This window comes from Rhamphochromis longiceps, linkage group LG15, assembly GCF_057381845.1.
Source record: "Rhamphochromis longiceps isolate RC_006_pf linkage group LG15, R_longiceps_female_GT1.1, whole genome shotgun sequence".
Classification (NCBI taxonomy): Eukaryota; Metazoa; Chordata; class Actinopteri; order Cichliformes; family Cichlidae; genus Rhamphochromis; species Rhamphochromis longiceps.
Genome location: NC_140571.1, coordinates 25,932,528 through 25,944,173, shown reverse-complemented (window position 1 = coordinate 25,944,173; position 11,646 = coordinate 25,932,528). Strand labels below are relative to the sequence as shown.

General features: G+C 39.6%; 1 protein-coding gene across 2 annotated transcripts; it reads left to right on the top strand.

The window, feature by feature from the left end:
- Positions 1 to 1,942: 1,942 nt before the first annotated feature.
- Positions 1,943 to 10,264, top strand: LOC146652781 (uncharacterized). Of its 2 annotated transcripts, XM_085382326.1 has the most exons (5): positions 1,943 to 2,083; positions 6,657 to 6,776; positions 7,103 to 7,520; positions 7,937 to 8,096; positions 9,227 to 10,264. In XM_085382326.1, the coding sequence occupies exons 1-5, from the start codon at positions 2,070 to 2,072 to the stop codon at positions 9,241 to 9,243; spliced, it is 729 nt and encodes a 242-aa protein (XP_085238452.1). In that variant the 5' UTR covers positions 1,943 to 2,069; the 3' UTR covers positions 9,244 to 10,264. The 2 variants fall into 2 exon arrangements, with proteins under 2 accessions (XP_085238452.1, XP_085238451.1); XM_085382325.1 differs by lacking the exons at positions 1,943 to 2,083; positions 6,657 to 6,776 and having other exon boundaries at positions 6,951 to 7,520.
- Positions 10,265 to 11,646: the final 1,382 nt, after the last annotated feature.

The window sequence follows — 11,646 nt, the reverse complement described above, 5'->3', positions numbered from 1 at the left end:
TAGCATTAAAGGATAAAATACAGTGGACTCCAGAGGCAGAGAGGGCATTTATAGATTTAAAAAATGCATTACAAACAAACACTGTACTCGCTCTACCAGACTATGACAAACCATTCTACCTGCATGTAGATGGTGGAGCAGGGTACATGAAAGCTGTGTTAACCCAAGCCTTTGGCGAAAAACAATGCCCATTGGCATTTTATTCCAGTAAATTAGACTCTGTTGCCACAGGACTACCTACATGTGTACAGGCTTGTGCAGCAGCAGCAGAAGCAGTAAAAAAGTCAGCTGACATTGTACTAGGTCATACTCTAATAATTAGAGTACCGCATGCAGTAACCTCCATTCTGTTGCAAGCCAACTTATCATATTTGACTCATGCAAGACAACTATCCTATGTTGGCATTTTGTTATCACAGTCACATATACAGATTGAAAAATGCGGCCAGCTAAACCCAAGCACACTTTTAGCTACGCCAGGACAGGGTGACCCACACTGTTGTATAGAAAAGCTTGATGAAGACACCAAACCACGTGCTGACATCCACAGCACGCCACAACCTGGTTTCAGCAATATTTTTGTAGATGGTTCAGCATCTAAAAGTAGTACTGGCCAAAATTGCGTAGGTTATGCAGTAACTACAGCAGACAGTGTGATTGAAGCAAAACCTCTTACACCTTCACACTCAGCACAGAGTGCAGAACTGAAAGCAGTTATAAGAGCATGTGAACTACACAAAGGCCAATCTATAAATATTCATACTGATAGCCAGTATGTTTTCTCAGCAGTACACCATTTTGCGAGAATTTGGCAAAACAGAGGTATGGTCACATCCACAGGTAACCCAGTACAACACGGTGACCTACTGAAGACTCTACTGGAAGTGATCACCTTGCCAAAACAATTGGCACTTTGTAAATGTGCGGCACATCAAAAAGACAACTCTGTTGTCACAAAAGGAAATAACTTTGCAGACCAAACAGCAAAGCAGGCTGCACAACAAACGATAACGCTTCTAACATCCGAACGTTGTACACAAATACCACTTGACGTACTAAGAGACGAACAAAAAGCTGCAACAACCACTGAACAGAACAAGTGGCTGAAATGTGGAGCACAACTAAAAGATGATTTAATGGTTTGTGATGGAAAACCAATATTACCAAAGTCTCTACACAAAACAGCAGCCTTAGTGACCCATGGTATAACGCATGTGTCAACAGGAGGGATGTTAAAGATAATTAATACACATTTCTACACTATAAATTTTGAAACTTCAGCGAAAGAATTTGTAAGAACATGTCTAATCTGTCAAAAACACAACTCACAAGGAAATTTAAGACCTAAGAGAGGCCAGTTCCCCACACCACCTCATCCATTTCACACCATCCACATGGATTTTATTGAACTAAATGAATGTCAAGGATCAAAATATGCTTTAGTGATTATAGATGTGTTTTCAAACTGGCCAGAGATATATCCAGTAAAAAGGAATGATGCAATCTCCGTTGCAAAATGTTTATGTAATCATTTCATTCCCACTTATGGCATTCCTTCATTGATTAGATCTGACAATGGCACACATTTTGTCAACGAAGTTATCAGAAAAGTTTCAGAAGTATTAGATTTTAACATTAAAAATCATTGTGCATAACCATCCTCAGAGTGCAGGATTAGTAGAAAGAACTAACGGCACTATAAAACAAAGACTGAGGAAATGCATGGAAGAAACAAAAAGACCATGGCCAGAGTGCATAGGTCTAGTAAAAATGTGGATGAGACTAACTCAGGGCTCCCAAAAATTGACACCATTTGAAATAATTCATGGGAGACCTTTTCCACTACCAATAACAAGTGAACCAATAGATAAATCTGTTAGAGAGACAACTTTAGCAGAATGGATGGTAAAGCTACTAAAAAACAAGGACATTGTGTTGAACAGTAAACTGCTGTGTGATTCCTCTCCAATCTGCACTTAAAGGATCAAGAAGCCAACTTGCATAGAAGGGCATGGACATATGACAACTCACACCTGGCTGAAGTGACACAGGACCACATCCATCCCTGGATGAACAACGCCTGGTATAGATATATATATATACAATCGCACTGAAGGCAAAGATTGTTATATATGCTCACACATGCCTGCTACAACACAGCATGCTACATTATATGGCAGACCTATGAACATGACTCAAGTGACATGCGCAGCAAGCTTTGCCAGTCTAGGTTATCAATATTCAGGAATTGTCTTAAACCACAGCGACCCCCTGACTATTGGACTTCGAGATGGCACCTGTGACCAATTGTTTTGGGTTAACTTGAAGGTTAAACAAAGACATGAAGCACTGCATTTCCCGGTATTCCTAGACAATCCAATAAAATGGGAGCATATGAGATGTTATCGCCAGTGGCGTGTCTAGAAAATTTTTTGTTGGGGGGGCCAGGTAGGGGCACAGATTTGGAGAAGGGTGGCAGATGTAATTGGCAGATAATGTTTAAAAAAAGAATTCTACCAACCGTTCACCATAATTCAATAATCCTATAAACCTAATAACTGAATGTGCTTTTAACTCTTATTAGAATGAGATTTTAACCACTACGGTGCAAAGTTTTTAGATACTGCGTTGATAAAGTACAAGAGATACAATCAGTCAGTGTTTACTCAGCATTCAAGGACAGCAATATTTGCATAGTATTTTTACTGACATATAGTGCACATATGTTTTGGGCAAAAACATTTTTGAATATTAAAATACGAACATTTGTAACAAACAATTGACAAATTAGCCAATGCCAATGTAAAACTTTATCTGCCTGTTAAAAAAAGAAGATAATCTTCTCACAAACTGGTGTTTGATTTTGAAACAGGAAAAAAGTGGGGAAACAACTGAAAAGACTAACATTTGAATAAAACCTGAAAGCAAGTAAATACTTTCTATGCTGCCTTATGGTAAACTTTGGTAATATTGATAAAGAACAACACTGGCTGATGATGAAATACAGTCAGCTGGCATGGTGACACTGCCAGTATTAACCTGCAGGGCTGGACTGGGACAGAAAATCGGGCATTTTGACTAGAGACCGGCCCACCAGGTAGTAAAGCCATAAAGCCTTTGAATGAAAACAAATACTGTTGTGACAGTGCCCATATGGAAAAGAAATAGTAAAAACTTATATGACTTAACTCGTGAAAGTGGCCACTTTCTCATTACTTTCATATATTGTTTTAGTAAGTATCCAAAACATACAAGTTTCATTATATAATTTTTCAAGGGATCTTATATCTGTTTTTACTCTTGTATGCTTTTCATACAAGTTTCACACAAGACAGATACAAACTTTATAAGATTTATATATATCTTTTCCATATGTACACTGTCTTGTTGGTATATGTATGATTTCTATACATTTTATGTCAGATAAAAACTTTGGTTGTAAGATTTAGATAATTATTTAATAAAAGCTAGATATTTTAAATGAGAATAAGAAAGTATTTCCTTGTGCCCCCCTTTCCCTGTTAATGCCCTACATGCCCCCCTGGCAACACTTTGCTAGACCCGCCCCTGCACAGTTACCAGCTGTCAGCTACTTAGAAAAGGATCCTGGTGTTATTTGTCTCTCAGAAACAGTTCATAACTTCCCTTCAACTCATTCATGTCACCTATAAGGTAAACCTGTTTCTCCATCACAGCTCTGATGGTTCAGTAAGGACATCTCCTGGTTTCATCTTCATGTTTCCCTCTCACCACATATCCAAACCATCATGACCAGCAGGTTTACAGCTGTGGCTCCAGCAAACATCAGCTGATACTAGAAATTAATATTAAATAAATTCTAACAACAGCTGATCAAGCTTAAACGTGCTGCTGTTGTTTAGCGCGACATCTGCTGGTTTCCTCTTTCTGGCGCAAAGTGGGCAATAAACAAACAAGAGAGAAAACCTATCAGCTGATCATTGATCAGTTTCATGATTGAAGTAGCAACAGGAGAGGCAGGGGGAGAGAATGAGAGAAGAGGCCGCTGTGCAGCGTAACGACAGAATAACTCCAGCTTTGTGTCTTTTTTCCATTCTAGCTAAAGTTCGGGACAAACTGCGTCTCTTCTCAGCTCAATACGAAACGTGTAATATTTTCTCTGAATGAGGGACCATTCCATTTTTTTAAGGAGCCGTTGGCAACTCTACTAACTAACCTTATGAATAAAATAAAGTTCACTATCAGTAACATCATAGCAACCGAACAGCTGTATAAAAACTCCGTCAAGCTGGCTAGAACGCAGTACGAGTTATTGCAACTGACGGTAAAAAGTCAGCACAACGAAAATAAACTCCACCTAAACTTGGTTTATATCTGACCCAGACAGACTGCAGGTCATAACTTCTTACCTGAAGTTCAGCTCACCTGACACTCGGACTGGCGGCTGCCTCGGGGCTCTCCTCCTGCCTCCCCTTCCCTCATCCACCTGCTGGCCTCTGTGGAAGCCCCACCATAGCCACCACCAAACAACTGAGTTATTTTTACACATCGACTTGCATCTGGCCAATCCACCACCTCTCATTGTTCATGCCATTACAAAAAAAAAAAATAAAAATAAGTCACCGGGCATATGCCCGGTATGCCCGATGGCCAGTCCAGCTATATTAACCTGCAACCAAATCTGCAGCTCCATACAGCAATGTTATGACTTAGATTATATCTTATAACTCATAACTCTTATGTTAGCTCCCCTCAGTAGCATACTGTCTGTTGTATTCCACGGCTGCAATAATTCTTTAAGTGTTATTTTTTCTTTGGTATTCTAATTTCACTGAAGTTTACTAAACTCAACAAACTTAATATTACTTACCGGGACATTTATTCTGTCCTCATTTTCTTTCACCGAAAAATTGTTTCCTGCGGTGCCAGTGTTCCAGATCTACTGGCGTTTAGATCAACTGGCGTTGGTCGAACAGATGTGTGGTAGTCTTGCGTTTCAGGAGCTACTACCGACAAACCAGCAAAAAAACGCCAAATGTGTCATCTGTGACACTTGTGAGGTTATCTGAAACACACTCCGTCAGTCTTGATGCTGTTGAACAACAAAATGTATAAAAATGTGGCGAGTTTACCTGGTGATATCCTCATGCACGACGCGATCGCGAAAACAGCAAACAAGTAATACCACGCCGATGTTGTTCACAGGACAGCTAGAGTAAACAATCGGGAGACTCTAGTCGTCATTATCGTTCCCCTCGCACGGTTTGTTTCTCCGGTTTCAGCGTTTTTGCTTCACAACTAAAGCGAACAGTTTACTTTGTGCACTAACATGGAGTCGAGTCAACCAGCGCCACCTCTGGCCAAGTGCCACAGCCTACAGCCAGATCAACTTGTGACACATCTGCAGCACGTTTGAATTCGTTTCATGCACAACACATTTGTACCTTTCAATTGTGTCTGTTTGTGCGTCATGCAAATAAACCTTTGAAATGAATGAAATGACACTAATATTTCACTAGTGTTGTAACATCACATGTCGTTAGTGTAGTCTGTCGGTGTCTTTACTCTGCGAACAAACATTTTAGAGTTGGTTGTTATATACAGTCTGTATAAGTGTGGTTAATCTAATAAACATTTGTAAGGAGATGGCAGTTACTGTGAATGTACAGCAGGCGATTAGTAATAAACAACTGTACACTGTTGTATAATAAGCAAGGGAATAATGTGGAAAACATATTTCAGATGGGGAAACTTTTCTTGAAGTATACTACGAGAGAGCTGTGCAAGAAGTATGATGTTTTTTTTTTTGTTTTTTTTTCAATCGTGGTGGAAACAAGACAGGAAGAGGGAATTAATGACAGTATTTATCAAATGTGAAGCGTAGTTTGGATCTTCTTTTGCTGCTGGTTCAGTTAATTTTGAATTTTGATTGGAGAGTGATGAAACCTGGAGCTTCAGAATCTGTGAGCTGTCTTTCAGAAAGCAATGGAGCAATCTCAGAGGACAAAAGAGCTCAGAAAGTTGTTGAACATTTTAGTTTCGTTTCACAGTAAAATGAGTCAGAGCATCATCAGGACTTAATATTGTACTCTGATTCTTTTGAGAATAAAACACTTGAGGAAGAGCACTACGATTGCGATGAACATGCTAAAGATTATGTTATCATGAAATTTCTGTTGACTAAAGGACTGATGAAACTTTGTGCTATGGCCAACAAAGAGCACCAGGTTGGGGTGTCACTTTGAACGAGCTGGGTGTGGGATATGGGGGTAATGCACAAGCTTATTTATCTTTGGTTAAAAAGTCCCCGAAAATGCAGACAGTCTATGCAAATTTTAACTGATTTCAGCATTCATGGTTTCTGTCAGGCAATATCTTCCTTAAAGTTTTGCAAGGAAACCAAGGTCTCTCATTGAAATTAGCACGTAGAAAGCAACTGAATTGAGACAAGTTTTGCATTACACAAGCCCAGTTCTACTGAATAATATACCAAGCCAAATGTATAGATACTTTATACTGTTATCTGTATCTACAAGAATTCTTCTAAGTCCTGATTTGTATATTGATAACTGACTGTGATTATGCAGAGGATGTTTTGAAGCAGTTTGTGAAAGATTTTGCTTTGATTTATGGTCTTGACTTTGTTGGTTATAATATACATTCTTTAATACACCTAGCTCAAGATGTACGGAAGTTTGGCCCTTTAGACAGCATTTCCTGCTTCCCATTAGAAACCTTCCTTGGTGGAATTTATTTGGATTCTGGAAGCAGATTGGGAAAGGGAAGCGGAAAAGGAGGTAATTATGTTGAAAACACCTTAAAAGCAAAAATTTATTATTGAGATTATAAGAAGAAAAAAAAACTAACAGTTTCTTTAGCAGACCCTTGCTGCTCATCAGGTTCAGATATGATTTCAAAATAGCGCTTTATAACTTGTTGACTTTTAAAAATCTGTTTTAGACTTTTTTTTGATGCCATTATATACATTAATGTTTTTAGTTTGTAGGACTAACCAGTACCCTAAATTATGTGTTTGGATTATTATTTATTTGTGTGTGTATGTTTGTTGTATTTTGTTTGTTTGTTTGTTTGTTTGTTTGTTTGTTTGTTTGTTTGTTTTAAGGCCAGTGATCCCGTCGAGCTCTGATGAGGATTGGGACAACACTGCGGAACAGCCAGAGACCTCACCACCATCAGCAATGGAGAATAGACATTCAAGTGAAACTCACTTCCTGAACATCACTCATCCATTTGTTCAGCCACTACAACCCTCAACTCCTTCACCTGTGGTTTCACAACCAGTTCCAAGACAACTTCTACAAGCCACCAATACGAGCATGTTTGTACGTGTTCTAACCCTCCTGGAAGACATTAAGGACACTCAGAGGGTCCACAGTCGAATGCTACAGTCTCTCCTTACACAACGTGATGGACCAGTTGCTTCAGTATTACCCGAGGGTGCTGTATTTCCCATCCGGACAGTAGCAGATGTGGCAGCACTGGAGCAAAAACTGGCAGACCCTGTCTTCCTAAAAGAAGTGGTAAATAATAATGATGTGATAACAATATTCAATGATTAATGCCTCAATCAGTCTGTTTCATGCTAGCAGTTATGATCAAGGAAAGTTGCTGTTTGTTCGAACATGGTCAGTGCAATGAAGGAGTGGGAGGAGAGCTGAACAAAAGTTGCTATTTTTGTTAATAAAATAACTTCTCCAAACATTACCTAGTTATAAGTTGTGCCATGCCAAACCCAAAACTTAAGAAATTACTTTTGGTGAATCATTTAGCTCTTTGCATTCACATCAGACAGTGTTTGACTTTGACACCTAACTCTTTCTCAGTCAATTAGCATCAATATTATAGAGCCTAATTACTGTGTAGCTGTGCTTGCTTTCTTTTAGGTGTGACTGATGGTACTACTGTCAGTAAAATTATTGTCCTTGCGTGTCCTAAGGTTGCTGTTGTGGCAGAGATCAGAGGGAGCACTGTTGATGAAGCCACAAGAAGAATGATGGCCTTCATTATGGACAATGCTCTTTCCAGGCAATATAACTTCGTTGGGTGCCATGGAAAGCGGGAATTTCGAGGGCTTAAAGTTTTTGAAGTGCTATATGGTAAGTTCATTAGTTGTAAGATATTTTGTTGATGTTTGAATAACGGATGCTCACTACAGCTGCAGTCATTCCGAATCAACTTTTCTCTCCACCATTGTGAGCGCCTAGCTTCGCAATAACAGAAGTTTGACTTGATTGACGCGGGAATGTTCCCAGTTAGCCTAGCGGTCAGCAAGGAGGCTTCAGCGCTGCATTATGGGATCTGTAGTTTGTATATTATTAGCGCCTCATATCGCCGGGCCATGCATAACAATAATAGTACATCTATATAAAATGATCTTGCGGGCCGGATATAAATGTATGCCTGGCCGGATGTGGCCCGCAGGCCTTGACTTTGACACGTGGTTTAGATAGACTGTACAAATTGTGGAGATGAAACCATCAGCTCATGTTGTTCTGGAGGTTGGTGGCTGCTGGCAGGAATGACTACGTTTCTTTCTGGCTTGTAGCATACTTGAAGAAGTCTCTCACTAAACAGTTTTTTGGTTGCTCACAGAATGTGAATAAGCTCCAGGAACTCCAGAGCCAGCCTCTATTTTTTCCAGTGTAATTAGTAACACACTGATTTATCTGATGGCCCTATTTTTGATTTACATGAAAATTTACATGACATATTGACATCGTCTCATCAATCATTAGCTTACTATGCAAACATGACAAGTGAAATCATTGGCGCCCGCCTGGCACACACCTCAAGAAGTGGAATCTGTTTTCTCCTTGGTAGATATAGCCCTTGTTACATTTTACTATTTTGTTTTGTGTTCATTATGAGGTGCTGTACCATGCAAAAAACTGGTTAACCACTTGCCTGTTCTAAGCTCTGTGCCGATCACTGAGACAGCCCACAACACCAGTTATCATTGTAACTATGTAGACATCTTTTAAACATTTGTCTTAAATGTTTTAAGGTAAAATATTTCACATTAATTTAATTTTTGAGTGCCTACTTGGTAAATCATTTTGTAAATAGCTTTTCTGTTTCCATGAATACTCATGGTCTTCAAAGAGTTCAATGTAGGAGGTCAAACAACTTGAACAGCACAACCTCCAAAACAACTTCAGTACTATCGCAAATCTGATTTTGTTTTTTGAAAATGCACTAATTTTTTATTTTATTTTATTTCTTTCAGGACCAATGGATTGGTGAATGAGTGAGAAGCTGTGGTTTGCTGCATTTGTTTTTCCTTTAAACTGTATAACATTTATTTGTTATTGTTTTGTGTATACTGTGGACATTTTTGTCAACATGTTCTCCAAACAAAAAATGTATTATATAAAAAAGCATACTGTTTTAAAATTTCATAGTAATCAGTATTAATAAAAAAGATCACCTGTACAACAAAGCCAGTTTATTTAAATTATAGCTTACTTACATTATCCAAAATGCCATCTGGGCAAACACACTTGGGGCCATCATGGAAACTGAGGACAAAAATAGCTGGGTCTCAGGTTGGTAACCCAAGTGGGCCCCAAGTATCAGACCTGCTTCTATCCATCTGGGCCCCATACTCATTTGTTGTCTGGGGCTGATTTGGGACCCATCATTAACCCATCTGGGAAAACACATTTGGGGCCATCATGGAAACTGAGGACAAAAGTAGCTGGGTGCCAGGTGGGTAACCCAAGTGGGCCCCAACCATCAGACCCGCTTCTACCCATCTGGGCCCCATACTCATTTGTTGGCTGGGCCTGATTTGGGGCCCATCCGGGTCCCATCAATAATCCATCTGGGCAAACACATTTGGGGCCACCGTGGAAACTGAGGACAAAATTAGCTGGGTCCTAGGTGGGTAACCCAAGTGGGCCCCAAATATCAGATCTGCTTCTACCCATCTGGGCCCCACATATTTTTTTTGACTGGGCCTGATTTGGGGCTTATCTGGGACCCAGCATAAACCCATCTAGGAAAACACATTTGGGGCCACCATGGAAACTGAGGACAAAATTAGCTGGACCCCAGTTGGGTTTCCCAAGTGGGCCCCAAATATTAGCCCTGCTGCTCCCTATTTGGGCCCCACATATGTGTGTTGACTGGGTGACAATCTCATTCAATCTTGCAGACTGAATGCACCTTCTGTGGAAAGTGGTACCACACAGTGTGTGTGGACTTCCCCTGTGCAGAAGGCGACTACAAATATTGTGCATGCTAAATAAACAGAAAAAAGTGATCCCTGTTGTCTTTGCTTACTGATTGTTTTCAGTGTTGACAATCCACATTGCTGGCATTGCATCTTTCAACATGTTTGTGGGTAGATTTGGATGTACCAGGGGTTAGTGCAGCCACTCAGCCTCTACTCAATGTGATCATAGCAGCAGGTGCAGATGTGTCACAAGTTAATCTAGTAGTAGGCTATGGTAGTAGTGGACTGACCTCCATTTGAAACTGCTCCAGCTGCTGTGTGATAGTGGATCTGCTACAAATTGAAGATCATATGGAAGTTTTGGAAATTAACCCTTGTATTATGTTGAAAAACAAAAAAGTGACATTGATTTTGTTGCGGGTCATTTTGACCCGTACTGTGTAAATCCACTCAGAATTGTCAAGAAACTGCAATAAAACAATAGCAACTTTATTTCCCATCAGATAAACATGTAGAACACAGACATACAACAGTGACTTTCCATAACTATTTTAGGAACAATTTGGTTTTTCGTTCTTACAAACACATTTCTGTTGAACTTGCCCAACGTTCTCAGTTTTTCAATGCTCAACATTTTCGATTTTGTCCACATGATGGACAGAATGTAACTGTGTGCTTTCTGCAGATGTACTTCTTGCATTTCTCACAAAAAGTGCTTGTTTTCAAATAGGAATCTTCCTAACTAAGATTTAAAACAAAGGATTTCTACGTCTCCTCCAGTCTCACAAACAGATGACAAACCAAGCGACACACCTGAGTCACTGACTTTCTTAAATCCACTCACTCTCACTGGCTGTTTATTACTAATCACTGTGTAACTGCTGTGAATTCAAAGTAACTGCCATCTCCTTACAAATCTTCATTGGATTAACAACACTTATACAGACTGTATATAACTACCAACAGTGTTGGGAAGGTTACTTTTAAAATGTATTCCATTACAGAATACAGAATACATGCCCCAAAATGTATTCTGTAATGTATTCCGTTACGTTACTCAATGACAGTAACGTATTCTGAATACTTTGGATTACTTAATATATTATCATGCTTTTTACAACTACGTGAATGTACTATTGCTGTGTGATTTATTACTATTACTGAAGGTCCGCGACTCTGAACTGTAGTAAAGGGACCTCTGACTAATACGGCGGGGTCCCTGTCGGCTCGTAGCCGAAAAATAGCTTTACTTTGTTGTGTGGGTCAACTTTTATTGCGAGAGACAGAGAGAGGCGTTGAAAGGCTGCTCCAACGGAACTTATTGTTTTCGGAGGAAAACACGAACACTGTGTACAGTCGAGTCTTAATAGCTTACTTACAACTGGGCTCGTCAGGCACTCTTCTTGGCTGCAGTGGTTATTATTATATTTACATGTTTCCAGCTCCCGTTTTTCCTCGACGACAACTCG

Coding starts and splice junctions, on each gene's coding strand:
- LOC146652781 (XM_085382325.1), top strand. CDS start 6,951: ATGCCATTATATACATTAATGTTTTTAGTTTGTAGGACTAACCAGTAC. Junction 7,521..7,936: donor CTGTCTTCCTAAAAGAAGTG/GTAAATAATAAT, acceptor GCGTGTCCTAAG/GTTGCTGTTGTGGCAGAGAT.